Here is a 23,644-nt window from a genome sequence, read left to right as displayed (position 1 = left end):
TAACACATAATAAAATGTTTATTTTTATTATCTTGAGCCACTTCATTTTTTGCTATTCATAAATCTTTAACTCAAATATAAATGTGGGCTCAGTCTTTTTAGCCTTATTGACAAATTTCATGTTTTGACATCTTTAGTCTGACGAACTTTTGGCCCCCTACTGGCCCAAACTTGGTTTGCTTATGTCTTGGGTCGGCTCTCCCAAGGAATTGGGTAAATTGCCAGCAAAGACATAATAGCAAGTTGATTTTGAATTCAGTTTATTGACAAAGTTATTGAAAAACAAGTAATGTACTCCAAGTATTTTACATACATACCAAGTATTGTGACTTTATTGCTCTTTAGGGCTGTCTTTCAATTAGCAGTAGACACAGTGCTGATCAAATGCTGTTTGCTGTTCCAATACGTAATATATTCCATTGCAGTTGAAAAATACAAAAACAACATTGCAGAGTGCTTTAATAATTTGAAAAGTATATTTAACATACATTGTTGCATTAACTTTATTTGGCAAAGGCAGAGACACACTTGTATAGAGAATTGCAAACAGATATTCTTAAATTCCCCTCTAACAATAGAGACAGCCTGACCTTTTACTTGAGATTTTAGCATCTGGTTTAAAACAACAACAACACAGTCTTCAGTAATTTAAAATTTTATTTAAGTACAAGCCTTTCTTTATTATCTTTTTTTTTCTGTATTATCACATAATAATTTAGCAGTAAACATAGACCCAAAGAACAGGGACGTTCAAGAAAAAATGTAAATAAAGAAGTTTTTTTTTTAGAAATTTGCCCTTATTGCACAAAGAAAAAAACCCCGGCCCTCAATATTGTAGAATACCCTGTCATGTTACTCACAAGAGTCCCCCGAGAAGTGACACATTAAAGAGAGCACAGAAAGACTTACAGTGTAGAGGTAGAGACAGGAGTATTATAATACAGATATACTAGTAGATTTCATGCCATGTGTGGCCTGTAGAGTCACATGAAAACGTAATTTACATTATGTAACTGTGATTTTTTTGTCCAAAGCACCCACTTAAAGACGTCTTAGTAAGACCCTCGTCACCCACACCATCAGAATGCAGTAATCTGTGAGGAGGCTCAGCGGCGCCATTTTTCTGTCAGGAGGAAAGGAATTGGGTTTATTCACATTTATTGATTGAAGAGCTGAACAACAACAACAACAACAACAAAAAATAGCAAAGAGATTGTTCATTTACCTCTGGTGCTCTCGAAGCAGTTTTCGCAGTGCACCTTGCGCTTGTAGATCCACATGCTGTCCCCAGCTTTCATGTAGCCCAGAGAGCCGTTGCAGACATCACACTGCCAAAACAAACAGACGCTTAAATGAAGACGGATAATCATGCTTAGTACACAGCAGCCCGGCTGATGACTGTTAATGTCTGACATCTTCTGGATAAATGTCGCTAAGCACATTTATGTAAGGATTTCAAAGCTGAGCGGAGGGGATAAGGCCAGAGGAGGACTTCGGTGATGTATTTCACATATTTTACATGTATTGACAGGAAGTGTCCTGGATTTCTGCGCAGCCTCTCTGTGCTGCTTGCAAACCTATCGAAACCCAGTATTGACAGAGACTTGGAAAAGTAGTAATGACCCTCACATTTTTAAACACTTTGCCACATCCCAACCATAAACGTTTCAACTCTTTTTCATCCAACTTGCCATCAACTTTGACCAGCTTCCTTGTTCATGCTGGAGAAAAGCATCACCAGAGCATGACTCTGACACCGCCAGGTTTTAACATGCACGTGATGTGTTCAGGGTCATTCTCATCTAACTGCAGTATCTTATTCCACATTTAAGCTGCTTTCTCTACATGACCTGTTGCAAAAATAAGTCAAGAGTTATCCTGAGCTTCACGTAATACTCTCTTTGAGTATCCAGTCAAATAATTGGACTCTATTTAATAACTAAGGGATCTCTGGAGAAATTGTGTTGGGTACCAGAATGAAGGGGGCTGAATAAAACTGGAAGCCACAATTTTCGGATCTGATTTTTTTTTAAATGTGAAAATTCTCGCTTATGCTCCACTCCGTGTTGATCTGTCACACATCATTCCCATAAAACCACATTGCAGTTTGTGGTTGTAATATTATATAATGGGGGAAAGGTTCAAGTTGATGAATAAAAGTTGCATCTTGAAACTGAAGGTCTCACTTTGAAGCAGGTGGCGTGGCAGTTGATCTTCATGTCGTCCAGGACCATCTTGGCGTCTCCAGTGAAGGGCTTTCGGCAGGTGGTGCACAGGTCCTTCTCCAGCACAGGCCTGTTCAAACAAGACACCATTGCTGTTCAAAACATGCTAGCTTAACTTTAACTTTGTAAAAAGTCCATCAGCAAGTCTCCTCGGGTCACCTATCCTTGACCTTGACCCTTCATGAAACCTTTAAACTCACTCCTAAGCTCATTGCTAGTGAAAGTCTTGTAAACCAGCTTAAAGGATTTGCAATAATATTCCAAGAAATTCTGCCAACATAAATCTCGTGGTCCTTAAAGCCTCAACTAATTAGGCGAGCCCTAAGTGATACTTCATATTTCAGATAAATTCATTGCAATTATGTAGAAGATCCTCAACAATTTTCTATGAAGACATTTTGAACCTGTCAAAATGGTGAAACGCTGCTTTGGTGGACACTTTCTTTGCCTCAAACGATTGTTGGATGGGCGGCTTTAAGCATTACCCTTGGCTTGCCTAGCAACGCCGTAACTAACTGGTCGCAGTTTATTTAACGTTGTTTGGCTCAAACTCAAACATTCTTCTCAGGCTTGAAAATTCATGTTATGTGTTATGCAACTATAGTGATGAGCACGGTAAACTTGAGTAAGGATTTACGTCAGCATGTTGGTGGTACACAAATTCACTGCTGACTTCGGCATTTAGCATTTTGCAGCTACTTTGTGCTATAAATGTCATAATCAAGAGATGATGGCGGTGTTCTTTTCTTACCTGTCAGGGGACTGATAAGCACTCTTTGTGGAAGAGTATGATGTGGAGCTGTAGAGAGAGGGGCTGTTGAGGCTGCTATACTCATAGCTGCAAGAAGACAGAACCAGAGACACATTTTACTTTTCTGTTGCACTTATTCTTTACCGAGCGATTGTTGTCCACTTCCTCTGCCACCCACCTGGAGTCTGGTCTGGAGTAGGAGTAGGTTTTATAGTCACTGTTGTGTTTGTGCAAACAGAGAAAGGAATTAAAGATAACAGAAACGCCACACGTATATTTTTATTGCAGTAGATAACATTAGATACCTGTATGAGCTGGTGGGAGTATAGGGAGTATCGTCAGTGTATGAGCTGTAGCTGTTCATCAAAAAAAAAAAAAAAGAAAAAGTTCAGACATTATTTGGATGCAGTAAAAAAAAATATTTTATTTTACTTTTATTAATACAACAAAGGAAACTTGTGCATTGATAAAAATATCTTGCTTAAAAGTTTTACACTATTGGAAAAGGTTTTTTTTTTTTAAAAAACAAAAAAACAAAACACAATCCTCTGAAAGGATATTTCCAACGGTTAGAAAAAGGAAAATTTAGAAGCAAGCTTGTTGGGCAAAAATATTCACACCTCAATTTCACTGTCACTTTACAACCACAAACCTCGGTTTATGTAGTAAAACAACACAAATAGTGAATAATTACGAAGGAAAAGGAAAATAATCCAATGTTTTAAAACATAAGATCTGCATTGTAGTCAACCCCTACCTGGACAGCTCTTATTAGAAACCATTTTGCTTCAAGAACCTTCCTAATTAGTAAATAGTTTCTCCACATACATAAACTGATGTCAATTTAAATTCAGCTGTATAGTGAGGGCTTTAGTGCTTTTTTTTTTAGAGAGCATTTGTGAACAACAGCACAAAGGGTTAGCGCTTTTACGTATACTTCTTTACATGTTTGCAAAACCTAGCAAGTAGCTAGCTTCTTTTTTCTTCTTCTTCATGTGTTAATTATTGGGATTTAAGTTATAGAGTAGCTTAAAGCAGGGCTAGGTTCTAAAATCATTTTCTAAGCTTAGAACAACTCACGTAGAAATAAAAATGTTAAGAACGTAAAATTGTAACAAAATACAAAATACAAATTTGTAATTTCAACTTGGCTGAATGTGTAGGGATTTAAATTAGCAACTTTTTTTCTTTTTTACGTTATAGGTTTTAGGGTTGCGGTCTTTTCTCACCTGACGCTGCGCGTGGACGATGGTGTTGATGGGGTTTCGACTCTGATGAAAAATTGTAAAAAACACTAATATGTCAGAACATACAGTATGTCTTTGTCCAATATTGAAAAGAAAGAAAGAGCCACTCACTCTTTTTTGGTGTTTACTGTGATAATATCCTTCTCGGTTTTGCTTGAACTGTTGAGAGGATGAACATTTAATGTTTTACCAACGTAATAAAAAACTGATCTGTTTTATTCATTTATTGACTGAAACATCTCACCTGACAGGAGGTGTGATGGCTTTAGGCAGGAGGGTGTCATAGAGGTTATCCTTGGGCCTGTTAAAACAATGACATCATCACGGCTGTAATTCAGACACTGTGAGGCGTGCTACTTAAAAATGGAGGACAGGTTTCAGCTTACGTTGAGGAGGACTTTACAGTGACTGTTGGTGTCTTGGTGTCATCTCTTGAAATCAAAATGAGAATAAAAACAACATTTAAATAGACTTCCTGGCATAACAAACACTAATATTAATACCGTTATTAATAGTTATAATATATACAATATATTCACTTTTGATGTTTCAATACATTTTTTGAATCAAATTAACTCACACAGTGTTGGAGCTCTTCACCGTCACAGTCTCACTGCTGGACACAGGTGTTTTTTTACTGTAAAATAGGAAAATATTCCAATAATTGGTCAGATGAAACTATAACAAATGTCCCACATTATCATGGCATTACTGGGATTTAAGCAACTTGTATTCAAGAAAGTTGAAATGCACAGTACAGAAAAACCTACCTGTCTCCACTCTTGATAGCACTGGGAATCAGTGTGTCATAGAGTTTGTCCTCAGCACTGCAAGAAACAATAAATACAAGATCATTACTTTACCAGTAGTGTACCACACTGTTGTTTCTTTTTATCTATCTGTGCAACAGAAATATGGAGAGGAAATTTTGTAATTTTTATAAAACATCTTCCAATGTGGCAACAAATTCACATCACATTTCATACACATTTGCATTAAAATGCATATTTAAAGAATGTTTAAGCCTCTGAACTTTAAAAGCTTTAAAAACTGAAGTAAATCTATTAAGTTGAAAATATTGCATTTTATTCTGTAGTTTTGTATCATGTTGCAGTGTATTGTGTTATATCACCATATTTTTCTGAGGCACCCCACATGAAATGATTGCAGGTTAAGGTCAGCGGTTTGATGACATTTTTTCAAAGTATGGTGTTAAACTTACATTGCATCACTGCTACTTTTCACCGTTACAGTCTTAGTTGTGGGCACGGTTGTTGTGCTACAAAGGAGAAAAAAATACATCATAATGAGTATAAATTCAAACACTCCCGTGTATCAAAGCACATTTGCAGTAACTTTAGGCTTGGTGAATGAAAATATCACCTGTCTTTAGTTGGGGAGTCGTCCTTCAAAGGTGAGGGTTTCAGTGAGTTGTAAAGTCGGTCCTCTGGCCTGCGTGAAAAAATATTAAAGGTAAAATATTTTAATACAAATTAGTACATATTATAATAACAGGGAAATTTAATACGTTTAAATCTTACTCTTTGGAGCTCTTCACCGTCACAGTCTCACTGCTGGACACAGGTGTTTTTTTGCTGTAAGTAAGAAAGTATTCCAATAATTGGTCAGATGAAACTATAACAAATGTCCCACATTATCATGGCATTACTGGGATTTAAGCAACTTATATTCAAGAAAGCTGAAATGCACAGTACAGAAAAACCTACCTGTCTCCACTCTTGATAGCACTGGGAATCAGTGTGTCATAGAGTTTGTCCTCAGCACTGCAAGAAAAAATAAATACATGATCATTAATTGACCAGTAGTGTACCACACTGTTGCTTTGTTTTATCTATCTATGCAACAGAAATATGAAGAGGAAATTTTGTACATTTTGCAAAACATCTTCCAATGTGGCAACAAATTCACATCACATTTCATACACATCTGTACATGATAAAAATGCATATTTAAAGAATGTTTAAGCCTCTGAACCTTAAAAGCTTTAAAAACTGAAGTAAATCTATTACATTGCAAAATATTGCATTTTATTCTGTAGTTTAGTATCATGTTGCAGTGTATTGTGTCGTCTCATCGTAGTTTTCTGAGGCACCCCACATGAAATTATTGCAGGTTAAGGTCAGCGGTTTGATGACATTTTTTCAAAGTATGGTGTTAAACTTACATCGCATCACTGCTACTTTTCACCGTTACAGTCTTAGTTGTGGGCACGGTTGTTGTGCTACAAAGGAGAAAAAAAATACATCATAATGAGTATAAATTCAAACACTCCCATGTATCAAAGCACATTTGCAGTAACTTTAGGCTTGGTGAATGAAAATATCACCTGTCTTTAGTTGGGGAGTCGTCCTTCAATGGTGAGGGTTTCAGTGAGTTGTAAAGTCGGTCCTCTGGCCTGAGTGGAAAAATATTAAAGGTAAAATATTTTAATACAAATTAGTACATATTATAATAACAGGGAAATTTAATACGTTTAAATCTTACTCTTTGGAGCTCTTCACCGTCACAGTCTCACTGCTGGACACAGGTGTTTTTTTGCTGTAAGTAAGAAAGTATTCCAATAATTGGTCAGATGAAACTATAACAAATGTCCCACATTATCATGGCATTACTGGGATTTAAGCAACTTATATTCAAGAAAGCTGAAATGCACAGTACAGAAAAACCTACCTGTCTCCACTCTTGATAGCACTGGGAATCAGTGTGTCATAGAGTTTGTCCTCAGCACTGCAAGAAAAAATAAATACATGATCATTAATTGACCAGTAGTGTACCACACTGTTGCTTTGTTTTATCTATCTATGCAACAGAAATATGAAGAGGAAATTTTGTACATTTTGCAAAACATCTTCCAATGTGGCAACAAATTCACATCACATTTCATACACATCTGTACATGATAAAAATGCATATTTAAAGAATGTTTAAGCCTCTGAACCTTAAAAGCTTTAAAAACTGAAGTAAATCTATTACATTGCAAAATATTGCATTTTATTCTGTAGTTTAGTATCATGTTGCAGTGTATTGTGTCGTCTCATCGTAGTTTTCTGAGGCACCCCACATGAAATTATTGCAGGTTAAGGTCAGCGGTTTGATGACATTTTTTCAAAGTATGGTGTTAAACTTACATCGCATCACTGCTACTTTTCACCGTTACAGTCTTAGTTGTGGGCACGGTTGTTGTGCTACAAAGGAGAAAAAAAATACATCATAATGAGTATAAATTCAAACACTCCCATGTATCAAAGCACATTTGCAGTAACTTTAGGCTTGGTGAATGAAAATATCACCTGTCTTTAGTTGGGGAGTCGTCCTTCAATGGTGAGGGTTTCAGTGAGTTGTAAAGTCGGTCCTCTGGCCTGAGTGGAAAAATATTAAAGGTAAAATATTTTAATACAAATTAGTACATATTATAATAACAGGGAAATTTAATACGTTTAAATCTTACTCTTTGGAGCTCTTCACCGTCACAGTCTCACTGCTGGACACAGGTGTTTTTTTGCTGTAAGTAAGAAAGTATTCCAATAACTGGTCAGATGAAACTATAACAAATGTCCCACATTATCATGGCATTACTGGGATTTAAGCAACTTATATTGAAGAAAGCTGAAATGCACAGTACAGAAAAACCTACCTGTCTCCACTCTTGACAGCACTGGGAATCAGTGTGTCATAGAGTTTGTCCTCAGCACTGCAAGAAAAAATAAATACAAGATCATTAATTGACCAGTAGTGTACCACACTGTTGTTTCTTTTTATCTATCTTTGCAACAGAAATATGAAGAGGAAAATTTATAAATTTTGCAAAACATCTTCCAATGTGGCAACAAATTCATGTCACATTTCATACACATTTGCATTAAAAATGCATATTTAAAGAATGTTTAAGCCTCTGAACCTTAAAAGCTTTAAAAACTGAAGTAAATCTATTACGTTGAAACTATTGCATTTTATTTTGTAGTTTAGTATCATGGTGCAGTGTATTGTGTTGTATCATTGAATTTTTCTGAGGCACCCCACATGAAATTATTGCAGGTTAAGGTCAGCGGTTTGATGACAGTTTTTCAAAGTATGGGGTTAAACTTACATTGCATCACTGCTACTTTTCACCGTTACAGTCTTAGTTGTGGGCACGGTTGTTTTGCTACAAAGGAGAAAAAAAATACATCATAATGAGTATAAATTCAAACACTCCCGTGTATCAAACCACATTTGCAGTAACTTTAGGTTTAGTGAATGAAAATATCACCTGTCTTTAGTTGGGGAGTCGTCCTTCAAAGGTGAGGGTTTCAGTGAGTTGTAAAGTCGGTCCTCTGGCCTGCGTGGAAAAATATTAAAGGTAAAATATTTAAATACAAATTAGTACATATTATAATAACAGGGAAATTTAATACGTTTAAATCTTACTCTTTGGAGCTCTTCACCGTCACAGTCTCACTGCTGGACACAGGTGTTTTTTTGCTGTAAGTAAAAAAGTATTCCAATAATTGGTCAGATGAAACTATAACAAATGTCCCACATTATCATGGCATTACTGGGATTTAAGCAACTTATATTGAAGAAAGCTGAAATGCACAGTACAGAAAAACCTACCTGTCTCCACTCTTGACAGCACTGGGGATCAGTGTGTCATAGAGTTTGTCCTCAGCACTGCAAGAAAAAATAAATACAAGATCATTAATTGACCAGTAGTGTACCACACTGTTGTTTCTTTTTATCTATCTATGCAACAGAAATATGAAGAGGAAATTTTGTAAATTTTGCAAAACATCTTCCAATGTGGCAACAAATTCACATCACATTTCATACACATTTGCATTAATAATGCATATTTAAAGAATGTTTAAGCCTCTGAACTTTAAAAGCTTTAAAAACTGAAGTAAGTCTCTGAAACGATTCATTACCAAACTGTCTTACTTTAACATTCAAAATCCACGTCTGAATTATAAAAATGAACATTTCCTAATGTGCCCATTAGTTATAATGCTGGCTCTGTGGCTGTACAGAGCAGTAACACACTGAGCAAGTCACCAAGGACACTGCACCCTCACACATCCACTGTTCACACACCTACAGACCAGCTGAGCATCAAATTAGCCTACATTTTTTTTCAACAGATGAAAAATGCATTATGTAAGGCCTAATCAGAGGGAGTTTTAACTAGAGATGCAGTAAATCTGTGGACAATATATTTCCCAGTTTGCGTTTGGATTTTTGGATTTTTTTTTTTTCACCTTGGTTGTTTTTTGTGTAGCTTAGTCTTCAAATGAAGACAAATAGAATTAATCGCCTGCCATAATTATTTAATCATATGCTGTGACTTTTCATGTGCATTTATTATAATACAATACAATACAATACAATACAATATTGTACTGCACTGTAGTATTGTATTGCATTTCATTGTACTGTGACATAGACCATATTGATCTGATACTGGTCAGATCAGTATTATGTACATAATATTGTACATAATACTGTCACTCTGCAGAGTATTGCATTGCATCATCTGTTATATCATAGGGAATATTATCATATTACATCAGATTGTTTAAGATCACATAGAGTTGTACATTTTATCACAATTTATTGGATCTTATTGTATTGCATCATAATGTATCGTATCATATTGCATTGCACTGCATCACATCATGTTTTATATCCTAACATATTGTCTAGAATTGCATGGCATCTATTACATTGCAAAATATTGCATTTTATTCTGTAGTTTTGTATCACTTTGCAGTGTATTAAGGTCAGCTGTTTGATGACACTATTTCAAAGTATGGTGTTAAACTTACATTGCATCACTGCTACTTTTCACCGTTACAGTCTTAGTTGTGGGCACGGTTGTTTTGCTACAAAGGAGAAAAAAAATACATCATAATGAGTATAAATTCAAACACTCCCGTGTATCAAAGCACATTTGTTGTAACCTTAGGCTTGGTGAATGAAAATATCACCTGTCTTTAGTTAGGGAGTCGTCCTTCAAAGGTGAGGGTTTCAGTGAGTTGTAAAGTTGGTCGTCTGCCCTGCGTGGGAAAAATATTAAAGGTAAAAGATTTTAATACAAATTAGTACATATTATAATAACCGGGAAATTTTATACGTTTAAATCTTACTCTTTAGTGGTGGTAATAGTCGGTTTTGTTGTCTTGGTAGGCGAGTAGCTCGAGTACTGTGACCTAGATGTGAGAACACAACAGATGACCTTCATTTTCACACATAAATTACATAAATGGCTATTCCACTGACAATTAGCAGTTTGTGGTATGAGATTTCTAAAATAGTTCAATGAAAATAAATGAATAAAAACAGATTAGAAGTATAAATAACCAGTAACAAAATGTAAAATTCCTATTACACTATAGTTTATCTCTAGTCAATATATGTCTTGCATCCACGGTTAGATTAATTCTTACTCTCTGCTTGAGGATTTGACGCGCTCCATGAACGTCTCAGTTTTAGTGGGTGTTTTGGTCACAGGAGACCTGTAAGGAGACAAAAATTGAAAGTCACGATAATAAGAAAATAGCTATAAAATAGATATAATGTAATGATGAAACAAATCATACGGTTTCAGAGTATTGATATTTTATTCCCTACTTGACACTTTGGGTGGTGGTCTCAGTTGTCCCATCCTTAGTCACAGCTGTGGTTTTAGTGCTGAAAGGGGGAAAAAAGGCAATACATAAAATAGTCCTTTACCGCACTTTTCTCTATGTGTATCTTCTACTGTATGTTCCTGCAATAGCATTAGAAATATGCAATTAAATATCAAATGCTTTCTTATTTGATTATGTTTCCATTATACAGCATTCTACACAATAATTGGCTCTCCTGGTTAAAAAAAAAAGTGTAAAAAGTCTTAAAATAAATTCATCTTTGCAGTAATACAATCTCCCAATTTTTGTGAAATACAAGAGCTTACGGGCTGGATGTTTCTGTCTTCCCACCGGAAGTTCTAGTGAAGCAGAAAGTGGATTATACCAAAATGCATTTGCATATCCACATAAAACATCATATATAGTGTGTGCATGCATACACACACTATAAACTGTGTATATATTTATAAAATGAGCTCAGATATGAAAATGTACCTTTTTGAGTAGTAAGACGGTGTCCTGCCAGTAGAAGAAAACCATATTTTAGTCATGGGTTTATATTATGAAATAACATATTAGGTAATGATATAAATACAGTAGAATTGTGTATTTACCACCACTACTACTACTACTGCTACTATTATTAATAAAATAATAATAATATTAGCAGAAAAACATAATGGTAGAATAATAATAATGGCACTAACATGGTTTTCAGGTCATCTGTGCTTCCACTGAACCTGCAATGAGAGAACTCAGAAGTTAAGGCTCTTGTTGTAGTCTATGAGCGAATTGATAGAGGTGTGATATTATATATTTTCCAGGCACATGACGCAATTTTATAGCACAAGTAAGTAACTATGTTGCCTTCAATTGTTATAAAAAAAATTTTATATATCAAACTTTACATCTTTGCAAGACTTTCCAATTTGATGCCTTGAAATTAGACGTTTGTCTCTTTAAGAAGCTGCTGCTCCCTCTGACACCTCGTCACAACAACATTCCTCCGTTATAATGTTTACGACCATTTGTAGGAGCATTAGACCGAGAAGTAGCTCATGTAACGAGCTCAGCAGTCTCGCACTTCCACCAGGTGTTTGTAATCACTCCTGCCGCTAGTCTGGAGGAGCTGAGTGGCTCAGGTGGAGACTGCAGCTACAAGGAGGAGCTTTGTGGAAATAACCAGTGCTTTGTCAGGTGTTTTGCCAAATGAATGGCTGCCAATGGGCGATTCGAGGATTTCTCAAACGTGCATAAAAAAAATCAAAGCAACACTCAAGGTATGTTTTTGATGAGGGAGTAACATTGTAACAATATAATATAATGATGTAAAGCTAAAAAAAAAAAAAAGCTTTACTCTTAAAAGCCTTTTAGCACACTAAAGTGCTATTACCTCTTGGTGAGAGCTTGAACAGATGAGGATGAACTTGCTTTAGTTGTTCTTGTTGACTTGGGTTCTGAGCCACTGTGTGAAACATGAAGACAATATGCATTACTTATAAATGACACAAATAACACTGAGATGTAGTCCGTTTCACTTAATACTTTGGTTGCGATGGAGATTTATGTTTGTTTTACCTGTCAGTAGTATCAGTGTTATTCACTCGACTCAAGACACTTTTGCCAAAGTTTGGGTCTTGGCTGTGGGAGAGGAAAGAGAAATCATTCATCCATGCAGTTATGAGTCAACACTGCGACTCGCAAAAGGAATGCGAGCGTGTCTGAAGGTGCGCTTGGTACAGGTAACTCTCGTCTGTCCAGCCAATCCAAAAGGGTGTGAGCCCGCTTGCCTTCAGTATCTGTATACTTACTCGACGGGCTCGTCTTCATCAGCATTTTTTCGGATCCAGCTGTTGTCCTTCAGCAGAGAGGTTTTCTTCTTGCTGTCCTCGAGCGCTTTGGTCTTGGCTGCAAACAAACAAAACAGAAACATCTACAGTCATTCAGGAGCCCATGTTCTGTATATTTAAGTACATCTTATGTCCACTTAAAGCTTAATGTGAAAAGAAGTCATAACAGAGTGAAAAATTTGTGCACACTTGTATTTTTTCATTTTATTTACTATCGTTTTCATTAAGTATCAGTTTCATAGTATGTTAAGGTTTCAAAACAGGAAAAATTGTCCATAAATCATTCTTCAGTTGAAAGTCTTTTTCATGAGATGCCACAGCAAGCAAAAATGATGTCATGCTGACCGTCCCCCACTTGTTGCTAAGCACTGCAGGCCAGCTGGCAGTGCTTAATTAAGGCTCTGTTGTTTACAAAGTCAACAGATTCAGTTGTTTGGAAATATTTCTGGTGAGGAAAAACACAGTCATGGAGTGGAATCTAGATGAGCCCCACCTTCCACCAGTTTTAAAGTCAGCCTGTTTTGGCACTGCTGTTGCTAAGTTCGTCTACTTTTAAAATTGGTTTGATGATCTTATACAGCCGAGTGAGAACAGCAGAAATGTGCGAGGGGCAAACATTTCACGTAGCATAGAATATGATTTTCTAGATATTGTCAGTAATGTCACACAACAGTTTCAATGATTCTGTTATTATTCGTAATAGTGTAAATACTTACAAGTTGAGTAGGAGCTCATTTTGGACTCTCACCTGAAAATGACAGAGGAAAATAGAGCACATTAAATGGACGCTAGGTGGCACTGCAGCCTAAGAAAGTGAATGTGAGGCGACTTGTTGACTCTCAACATGAACTGAATGAACCTAGGAACTCTGATCTGAAATTACTCATTCTTTGCTTCTGCATTCCTGTCATTTTCTCTCGTTCTGAGCGTTTTGTGAGCAGCTTACGTTAATGACCCTGTTGGGTTTGTCGCTGCACCTTCTGCCCAGGCTCAGTGATTAAGCCGTAAACTGGTTTGTCTTGATCTATGCCCACATGTAGACACACCCACCCTCCACAACACTCCTTCTCCAAACACACCATTGTCAGCAAAACAAGAGGGGCGTACAATAACATACAAGAAGGTGCTAAATGCTACTGAAAAAGAATCAGAAGGCAGACATAATCAAGTGAAATTATTATCAGTCATGCAGTCCAGAAACAGTATTTTGTAAGAGGTTTCTGTGTTTTTGAGTTGAACTTGAAGAAAGAAAAACCCTTCACAATAGAAAACAAAAATTGGGATGCAGCTATGATCCTACAGCTCAGCTCAATAATATGAATTTCATGCTTATTTTCCTTCATTTAATCCCTTTGCTATTAACATCACACAAAGCAGCAGGAGTAAATCCGTGCTTTCCCTGTACAGGATGAAAACGGTTTGCTGTTTTACTGTATCAGCCAGAGCAAGAGTGGTTTTAACTGTTAGAGAAATAACTATCACTTTATGTGCGTCGTCTGAATTGATTCAGAGTGTTACGTCTGTCTCTAGTAAGGAGGATTCATTCTTCAAAAGGGAAACCATTCAATGAGCGGCACACAAACTAAAACTGCTTTCACTTAAAGAATTTTTTTCAGCATCTTGAAGGTATCAGTCGAAGGAAAAGTATATTTGCTGCTCTTAAAACTGATATAATTATATTTTTTTTCCCCATGGAAAAAGTGTCTGGGTGCCAGAAAAATGTTTTAAATTGTTTGGCAAACATGTTCAGTAAAACTGCGAGTTGACACTGAGTTTAGGCACCTTTGCATTATTGTTTATCTTTAGACCATGTTAAATAAAATAAATTGTATTTTTCTTTTAAAGGTTTGAGGGTTAGAACTTTTTTCGTAATCACTAAAAAAACGTAAATAATAAAAATAAAAATGACAAAATTACTGAGGGAAAAGTTATGACAGAAAATGTGATCCGTACCTCTGGAGACAGCTCTGTTCCTGGGTTTTAAAGGTAAAATCCTCACTGTAGCTCAGGTCTGAACACCTGTCTATCACACACAGTCACACCTTTGTCATTCCTTCTGCTTTTAACTTCAAGGGGAGGCCACCCTTTGGGAGTGGCGTTGCAGAGGACTCAAAGAAACAGTTTTCCTCTTTTCATGTCACTCTACATGTTTCTTCCTCCATCGTCATCATTTCCCTCTTAATTATCAGTTTCTGCGTGCAGGCTGAGCTTTAGAGGAACTGGGTGGAGTGCTGAAATACCTGCTCCTCAGCTTTGGTGTTGAAGTATGTCTTTCTAGGATAGTCTGGAACGAATCAGCTCTATTAAACCCTGACCTCTGAAGCATTTTTAATCACAATTTGTGGCCATAAAGTGAGCAGAGTGACCTCAATAGGCCACTCTGCAACTTGATTACTTACCAGTGTCTTGCCGGAGTTGGTCTTTTACTGCATTATTGCTAAGATGAGACTTTGTACTTTACTCGTGCTGATAAAAGTACTACAGTGCTCGTTACAATTAGCTGGGAACTCCACAAACCTGGCCTTCAAGGAAGGGTGGTACAAAGAAAGCTATGAAAAGTCTTGTTTAAACACCGTAAACACGTAGATGAACATGCTGTTTAAACGTGAACCTTGTGGGTTACATCGAAAGACACAATTTGTGAAGTTAAAGTACCAAATTTCTCCCCTGAACATGTCATTCCCATAATGAATTATAGTAGTGGCGGCATCATGCTGTGGGGATGCTTTTCTTCAGCAGGGAAGCTAATCAGAACCAGGGGGCGGACGGCTGTAGCCAAATGGAAGAAAAGCAGAGAAAGGATATAAAGGGACAACAGGTTGAAACACACAGCCAGAGCAGGGCTTGATTATTTTATCAATGCTTCTTTCTTAGTTCCAACAAATACGATATCTGACTTAGATTTGAGGCAGTGAAGAACAGATCTCAGAGAACCCAGAAGTTCAAAATCTACCTCCATGATATATGATGCACTATGCAAGTAAGATGTGAACATTTTCAGACTGGTTTCTGATCAGGGGTGCCAATATCAGTCTGAAAAAGCTCAGACTTTGAGCAAGCGAGAAATGTGCCATTGGGTGTGCCATGTTCTGGGTGATCAGAGGTATGACAGGTGCTCAGTCACTTTCATACCTGGCTTGGGTGTGACTGCATGTCTCTGATAGATTAACCCCTCCCGGTCACTGACAGTGAAGAAGGAATGCAGACTGGCCCAGAATGACAGAACAATAGAGGTGAGTGTCAAAGACAGTTGAAACCTTTTCTTTTTTTTTTGTCAATTTTGGACAATTATCGGTGACCAGTTGTGAAAGAAAAACTCCACACAACCTTTTATTTTTCTAAGCTCCTTTGAATTTCAGGCTTTATAAAGTAGTGTTCTGATGAATATCAACTTGTAGGCTCTCACATGCGTTTTTACTCTGCATTGCCCATTACAGCTATCCCCAAACATTAGTAACATTGACTACTTTGTCATTATAGATCCTAAGTTGCTCAGGACCTGTAATGACGACAATACTTACAGCAAAACTCAGAATGAACGCTAAATAAATGTTAATCCAACTCATTGGTAACAGATTTTTCTCTCAAAAACTCACAGACACTCTGAAAAGTGAAGTTTTTAATTGTTTAAATACCATAGTAGCTGATTAAAAACATGTGAAATACATATCTTTATTTTAATTGGAGTCAGGCAAGAGATTTTATGTCAAAATATCCATAATCATTCAAGATATGTGCTACATTCTCTATTTGAAGAAATAAATTTGAACATTATACTGTATTAAATGCTATAAAATGAAAATAATAAATATTTGTGAAATCACAATGTCTGACAATATATTTTTAATATGTTTTTTGCCACAGAATGAGTTTTTAAAAAAAATTTATTTAGCAAACCACTTCTAGCCAAAACATTTCATCTCTTGCAAAGCATTTCCACTGGTCCAGGTTCCCTCCAAATGAACACGCCACACTGCCCTCTACTGGCGAATATATCAAGCTCATACAGCATACTTGAACATCCAAGTTCAACTATGCTTGAACTTGGATGTTCAAGAAAACTTCCAGGTAGACTCTGCCATATGAAGACTTTTGCATCATTTATTCAAATGTTCAGAGGTTTCTGTTACTGAAATGTATTTTGTGCTCTTGGAGTCTGACAGGAAACATAACAATCTTCCTTTTTCTGGATTTTTTTTTTTTTAAAACTATGTAAAGCTTAAACAAAATATCACAATGTGATGCTTACAACTTGGAGCGTCTGTTGTCTCTTGGCTGGTCAGACTTTGCAAGCTCCTCCAGAGAATTTCTTTTAAAGATAACATTTTTATTGTAGCTTCTATAGCTCTTTATTAAATCTAATATTTTTGTAACTAAGTCAGATGTGCAAATCTTATTTTTTTATGTATGAAGCATTAAAAGATGGACAAGTTGGTGCGCTTTGAATCATTGTCTTGCGGCATTCTTCATTCGTGCATGAGCTTAAGGTCACAGTCTAAAGGTTTTTATGGCAGGGAGAACAAATCATGGCTCAATCAATTATGGCTAACTGAATTACAAAATGTGACTGACTGCTGTGAATTAGGATTTGATTGTGTGACTTATTTTGCAGCCCTATCAATTTTCATACTAATGCTAGCCTAAACGTGATGTGGAAATGTCATGAAATGAGTGTAAGAAGCTTCAAATAAGTTTTAAAGTGTGTGTTTGACATGTTCCTAATGTATATAGAAGTGATGGTGAACATAACTGATGTACATTTAAAAATAGCAACTGGTGCCCAGTTTACAATAACGAAATAAATGTCTTTTGTTTACAGAATGTTTATTTGGCCAGCTGATTGATGGCTCTCGAACTACAATGCATTTTGCAATGTGAATAATGATAACAGCAGACTGCAAAACTGAGATAATAGTATTCCTTTGTCATTATAAGTAGCGAGCTCTGGGTTTTCCATCCGACCTGGTTTGTAAATCTGTGTAAAACATGTAAATCCTTTGTCATATTTGCCATATTCTTCTGTGCTGTCTAGTCTGTGGCATTAACTTGGCATAGATAATCTTCCTCCTCCTCCTTGATGGAACGAGAGAGAGATGATACAACCAGGGGTTAAATCACTGGAGTCCTCATGTGGATGTGTGCTCAGATTACACAAACAAAAGCAAATCACTCCTTCTATTTAAGGATTAACAGAAAAATACTCTTCAGGGATTCTGTTTGTCACATGTTTCTAAAAACTCAAGGAGACTGCTCCTTGATTTCTAAATCATCAGTGTTACACGCTGCTACTGACGATGATATCCACTAAATGCTTTCTGGGTTGCTATGAAAAGAGACAATATAGATGGACTTCTCCCCTTGTCATTGGGCCGATGCAATGCCTCGCAGCCAATAAAACAACACAAGCGGCCGCATGCATCTCTGTTCCACTCCCTGCCTCAGCAAATGTGAATGTATGCTAGCAGGAGACATCCCTCTGAGAAAGGTCCAGGAGGATTTATTTCGTGCTAAATACATCTTCGCACATCGCAAACATTGCACGTGTTACATTATGATAATGTCTGCTTCATGTACCTGCTGTTCATGTCTACCTCTGCACCACAGAGGGTTTTGGCCTTCACTGACATTTTCAAGGCAAGGCAAGTTTATTTATATAGCACTTTAAAACAGTACCACTGACCAAAGTGCTGTACAATCACAAGATTAAACAAATAAAAATCAAAATTAAAACACATAAAAACCAACAATGCAGTGACATAAAACACTCTATATAATACATAAACATACCCAGATAAATACAGAAAAGCAGCATCTCAAACTGAATCAAAGGCCAACCAAAAAAGGTAAGTCTTAAGAGCACGACTTTTTAAAGAGGTTCTTCCTGTTTTAGGGATTTCTATTACGGCTATTATAAATAGTAGCCTGATCACTGGTGTGGTTCCAAAACCTTTTAAACAGGCATCAGTTCAACCGCTGATTAAAAAACCTGGCTTAGACCCTTTTCTGTTATCTAATTTTAGGCCTATTTCAAAGCTTCCATTTATGTCTAAAATTTTAGAGAAAGTTGTTTATAATCAATTAAAGGCCTATCTCGATGTACATAATATTCTTGAGGATTTTCAGTCTGGTTTTAAAACTTTACACAGCACCGAATCTGCATTGTTGAGGGTGTTTAATGATATCCTTTTGGCTACTGATGCTGGAGATCCAGTGATTTTAGTTCTTTTAGATTTGACTGCAGCCTTTGACACGGTGGACCATGATGTTTTACTTTCCCGTTTAGAGCATTATGTAGGTCTCAAAGGCACAGTCTTAGTGTGGCTTAGGTTGTATTTGACGGATAGGTCTTTCTGTGTTGACATAGATGATTTTAGATCATCGTCTGCTCCTTTATTGTGTGGAGTACCGCAGGGCTCGATACTTGGACCTCTTTTGTTTTCTTTATATTTGCTTCCCCTTGGGTCAATATTTAGGAAACATAATATTGCTTTTCATTGCTATGCGGATGATACACAAATTTATGTGCCTCTCAATCGTAAGGGAGTCAATACAGTACCAATTTTATTGGAGTGCCTTGATGACATAAAAACTTGGATGGCTCTGAATTTTTTGAATTTTAATGAAAGAAAGACGGAAGTTATTATTTTTGACCCTGGTACTACCTGCAAGTCCACTCCTGTGGATTTGGGTCCGCTATCACATTACGTAAAGCCATTTGTTACAAATTTGGGCTTTGTAATGGACGCAAATTTTAAGTTGGATAAACAAATCAGTGCCGTTGTGAAAACGAGCTTTTTCCATTTGAGGCGGTTTGCTAAGATTAGGAATATTGTACCAGTGGATTATTTTGAAATATTAATCCATGCTTTTATCACAACACGACTGGATTACTGTAACTCCTTATATGTGGGTGTCAGCCAGTCTTCTTTGTCCCGTCTTCAGCTGGTCCAGAATGCGGCTGCTCGGCTCTTAACTGGATCGCGGAAGAGAGAACATGTTACCCCGATTTTATATTCTCTGCACTGGCTGCCGGTACATTTCAGAGTGCATTTTAAGATTCTTTTATTTGTATTTAAATCTTTAAATGGCCTTGCTCCCTCCTATCTCTCTGAGCTGCTACATATACACTGTCCTCCTCGAGCTCTTAGATCAGCGAGCCAAATGAACCTGGAAGTGCCGAGGACTTCCAGGAGGCAGAGAGGAGACAGGGCGTTTGCTGTTGCAGCTCCCAAACTTTGGAATTCTTTACCTATGTTGGTAAAACAGGCCCCCTCTTTAGCAATTTTTAAATCTGCTCTTGTCCGGGCAACAAACATGAATATTAAAATCTCCAACAATAAGAACTTGATCATATAGAGGCAAAACATATGCCAACAGTTCAGAAAAATCATTCAAAAAGTCCTTATTATATCCAGGGGGTCTGTAAATAACAGCGCACAGCATTGGGTACGAGCAACCTAACTCAAACATACTCAATTCAAAGCTGGAGCTGGAGGAGGAGAAAGAGGAAAAAAATGAAAAACAGCTAAAAACTATGAATTATATCGCCTCGTGATGCTCGGCTAAACATCTGTATGTTTTTATGAGCGGCTAAAGGTGGACACAGCTTCAGGGGTAGTGACAAGGACCGGGAACGTGTATAACTAAGTCCCGCTGGTTAGCCCAGCAACACGCCAGCGGTGGTCTGATGTTGTCGAACACAGTTTCCCTCCTGCACCCATCCTTCTGTCGCTCCTTGACAAGAGAAAGTCTGAATATAATCAGAACCTCTGTTCTGTATTTCTAAGAATTCCAGAAATGCGATCCATCTTTTTTAATGTTTAGACAGAAATGAATACATCTTCAGTGGTTAAAAAAGAAATCAGTGGGGTGATTTTATCAGGATAATTACAAAATCAAAGGGTGGCTACAACTCTTATGCAAATACAGTAAGAGGGCATGTCTGAGGTCAAAGTCTCACTGTTCACTAGGGAAAGGTGAACTATACAAGCACATAATATTGATCTTGTTGACCAATAAATAAATTTTACGGTGTGCTATATAAAACCAAAATAGTTTCAACATAATCCAACCTTGTTTTTAAAGGTCATATGGATAACAAACCTTGATAAACCTATCTGGTGATGCAAATTTATATGAGCCCTTGCTTTTTCATACTTTTGTCCCACTTTGTCATCATTTTGCCGGCATATTTTATTTGGGGTTAGTAGATCTTTTTCCTAAGTTTGTTTTTACACAGTTTTAAGTTGCAGTTTTATTTACATTGTTCCATTTAACATGTATTATGTTAATTTATGTTTCAAGCAAGTCATTTTGCAAGAAGTATCCCTAAATTTGGATGATTATGGATTATGACTAATAAAAGCCCCAAATCCTTCTACTTCTACTTCCTAATACTTCGATAAAATAAACTGAATATTGATAAGACCAGTAAATAAAAACAAAACAGAAATGTTACGCTATGGGCATTTTATGGCCTACACAATCATGGAAGCATGGGATGCTGACGTGACATTTGTCCAGCAGATAGTGCTGAAAAACGAGGAGTATCCAATATTAATAGAAAGTTAAGCTGAAGGAAAATGTGCTGGAGGGAAATGGCTCAAAAGCAAGAGAGATAACCACAGCTTTGACAGAATAGTTGAGCAAATATAAATATTTAGGGTTGATTTACAAGGTATAGCCCGGAGATGGAACCTGGGGCCTGGAGCCGGAGCCTCAAGTGCTACCTCACACAGATGCATTCAGAACATGGGTTACAACCATTTCATCCATCCATCCATTCATCCATCCATTTTCTTACCATTGGGGTCAGGAGGGGTGCTGGTGCCTATCTCCAGCTGTCAATGGGCGAGAGGCAGGGGCGTGGCACATCCTGGACAGGTCGCCAGTCCATCGCAGACAATCATATCATGTCTTGTATTAAGTCAGTTCTGAACAAAAGATAACTTCAGACATCTGGGCTAAAGAGGAACAGGACTGGACCGTTCCTCAGTGGTCCAAAGTTCTCTTTTTTGGAGGAAAGCACATTCTGCATTTAATTTGGAAGCCAAGGTCCCAGCGTCTGGAGGAAGAGAGAAGAAACACAGAGTCCAAGTTGCTCAAAGTCCAGGGTGAAGTCAGTTGGTGATGCTGGAGGAACTCAGTCACAATTTATGTTAAAGTGAGACTTCCTATTTGTGCACAAGCTTTATCATTTTAATGTTATTTTCTAGGCTGCTGGACCATTTGGAGGTCAACTGAACATGCAGGAAAAAGGATTGACGGGAAGCACTGTGTGGTGTTCTAATATATACACATTCCCTATTGAATGTACTGGTTTCAAATGGTTTTATGTAAGTGTGTGTTTCTTCTGAGCTGGGTTTTTTGTAACGATTTTAGGCTATTTTAGTAATGTTTTGTTTGATTTGTTAAAATACCAGAGTTAGTACATCATCTTTATGTCTGATTACGCTTTTTAAAAAAATGAAATCTGATATTTAAATATGAAATCTGATGTCAGAACAGTTGTATAATATTCTACTTTTCTGGGAAACTGAATTTTGGTTTTAAGCATAATCAAAATGAGTTGCACATTTTGAGCACAACTGCGAAAAGTTTACTTTTCAATGACGATATAATTTACAGGGCTCTGTAAAAAACCGGAATTATTTACACAAAGCGGTAAGTTGTTAGGCAAATCAATAATAGCACAGCTCAGTTTGGTCATATGAAAATATCCCAACATGCTATCGACGCAGGACTGAGTCTGGGAGGGGCGGGATGATGGAGCTAAGATGGCAGCCCTGCTGAGGGTGCTGCCTCTTCGGGGTCAAGAAATATTCAAAGAACGAATGAAACCGAAACACAGCAGTTTTATTCATGAGGACTTTCGTTTCTTCTATTCTGCTACATTTTCTTCTCGTGGCTTGAGGAGGTCTGCCTTCGGGAGGAGAACGACGTGTTGACACTGCGCATCGGAGCCCCGTAGCAGCACCGCCAGAAAGGCTCCTACTCTGCGTCTGTAATAACCGAGACAGTGGATGCCAATTGCGGCTTTTTTTTGCAGCTCGAAGCGGACATATGATGTGACATGTGGCGGGTTTGACGTTGAGAGGATTGCATCTAATGGCTGGATATTACCTGACTGTGTGATATATGCATTGTTCTGCTAAACGATGATGTGTGCTGCTGCGGCAGCGGCCGCCGCCGGTGGAGGGGGAATTTTGCCCTCTTTATCGCCGTCCATGGGGCTGGGTGTCAGGGTAATTTCTGGAGTGGGAGCCGATCTCACCACCATCGGCTCGGGAATGGGTTCTTGCCCGACTCTCGGAGCCCAGTCGGATTGTCGGACTCGGTACCAGCTTTTACTCTCAGGACGAGCCCTTGCGGAAAGATACAGACGGATTTATACCACCGCCATCAATGATAAAGAGCAGGGGATAAATCAGGGAAGGTAAGTGGCCAACAGAAAATGATACACGGAGCTGCTCTGTCAGTTGAAGGGCTAACAGGGCTAGCGGTTGTAAGCTAACCTTAACCCTTTCGTCGCGGTGCTAAGTCGAATATTTTAAACCAAATATATATTAGTGGGACTTCTATTAATGTTCCGTATTTAATATTAAAACAAGCATGCTGTGTATTCAATAATTTGCTTGCGGAGTCATCTTGTTATTTGCTAAATTTGTGTGACTTCCTTAGCTTAGGGGTGCAATCACAGCTAGCATTACGTTGCTTCACCTTTCTGTGGGTACTTTTTATTCCGGGTGTTCCGGGCAATGTGACTTTAATTAAGCGGTGATTCAAAGCTGAATAAATTATTAAATACAAGTGTTGGGTCCTAATGCATAGGGAATAAAAGCAGATTTCACTCACACTAGCTAGCTAGCTAGCTGTCATTACAGCAGACTGCCAGTTTGTTTTGGACAGAGGGTGACACCCTGCTGCTCGTAAACAAACTCATCCC

At 37.5% G+C, this 23,644-nt stretch overlaps 2 protein-coding genes across 21 annotated transcripts in view; one reads left to right on the top strand and one right to left on the bottom strand.

The window, feature by feature from the left end:
• Nucleotides 1–243: 243 nt before the first annotated feature.
• scel (sciellin) lies at nt 244–14,782 on the bottom strand. 7 transcript variants are annotated; one of them, XM_032567117.1, is made up of 41 exons: nt 14,653–14,782; nt 13,416–13,447; nt 12,661–12,757; nt 12,428–12,490; nt 12,243–12,314; nt 11,557–11,589; nt 11,345–11,368; nt 11,176–11,208; nt 10,851–10,910; nt 10,667–10,735; nt 10,367–10,429; nt 10,208–10,276; nt 10,046–10,102; nt 8,838–8,894; nt 8,652–8,705; nt 8,494–8,562; nt 8,332–8,388; nt 7,879–7,935; nt 7,693–7,746; nt 7,535–7,603; nt 7,373–7,429; nt 6,915–6,971; nt 6,729–6,782; nt 6,571–6,639; nt 6,409–6,465; nt 5,951–6,007; nt 5,765–5,818; nt 5,607–5,675; nt 5,446–5,502; nt 4,994–5,050; nt 4,804–4,860; nt 4,610–4,654; nt 4,468–4,524; nt 4,335–4,382; nt 4,206–4,247; nt 3,282–3,332; nt 3,155–3,193; nt 2,977–3,063; nt 2,187–2,295; nt 1,226–1,328; nt 244–1,123 (listed from the first exon to the last, which is right to left on the bottom strand). In XM_032567117.1, exons 2-41 carry the CDS (start codon nt 13,432–13,434, stop codon nt 1,107–1,109), a joined length of 2,319 nt encoding a protein of 772 aa, XP_032423008.1. In that variant the 5' UTR covers nt 13,435–13,447; nt 14,653–14,782; the 3' UTR covers nt 244–1,106. The 7 variants fall into 7 exon arrangements, with proteins under 7 accessions (XP_032423008.1, XP_032423010.1, XP_032423012.1 ...); XM_032567119.1 differs by lacking the exons at nt 7,373–7,429; nt 7,535–7,603; nt 7,693–7,746; nt 7,879–7,935; XM_032567121.1 differs by lacking the exons at nt 7,535–7,603; nt 7,693–7,746; nt 7,879–7,935; nt 8,332–8,388.
• A 7,669-nt stretch (nt 14,783–22,451) lies between these two features.
• mycbp2 (MYC binding protein 2) overlaps nt 22,452–23,644 on the top strand; it is a 72,449-nt gene continuing 71,256 nt past the window's right edge. For all 14 annotated transcript variants that reach the window (XM_032567866.1, XM_032567875.1, XM_032567862.1 and 11 more), the window contains exon 1: nt 22,452–23,134. In XM_032567866.1, the coding sequence (XP_032423757.1) occupies nt 22,857–23,134 (278 nt within the window). In that variant the 5' untranslated portion in view covers nt 22,452–22,856. The remainder of the gene's footprint in view (nt 23,135–23,644) is intronic.

This window comes from Xiphophorus hellerii, chromosome 7 (assembly GCF_003331165.1).
Source record: "Xiphophorus hellerii strain 12219 chromosome 7, Xiphophorus_hellerii-4.1, whole genome shotgun sequence".
Lineage (NCBI taxonomy): Eukaryota > Metazoa > Chordata > Actinopteri > Cyprinodontiformes > Poeciliidae > Xiphophorus > Xiphophorus hellerii.
This window is presented reverse-complemented; position numbering and strand designations above follow the sequence as displayed.

Coding starts and splice junctions, on each gene's coding strand:
- scel (XM_032567117.1), bottom strand. Junction 8,706..8,837: donor GCTGTCAAGAGTGGAGACAG/GTAGGTTTTTCT, acceptor TTTTACTTACAG/CAAAAAAACACCTGTGTCCA. Junction 2,296..2,976: donor GCTTATCAGTCCCCTGACAG/GTAAGAAAAGAA, acceptor TTGTTTGAACAG/GCCTGTGCTGGAGAAGGACC.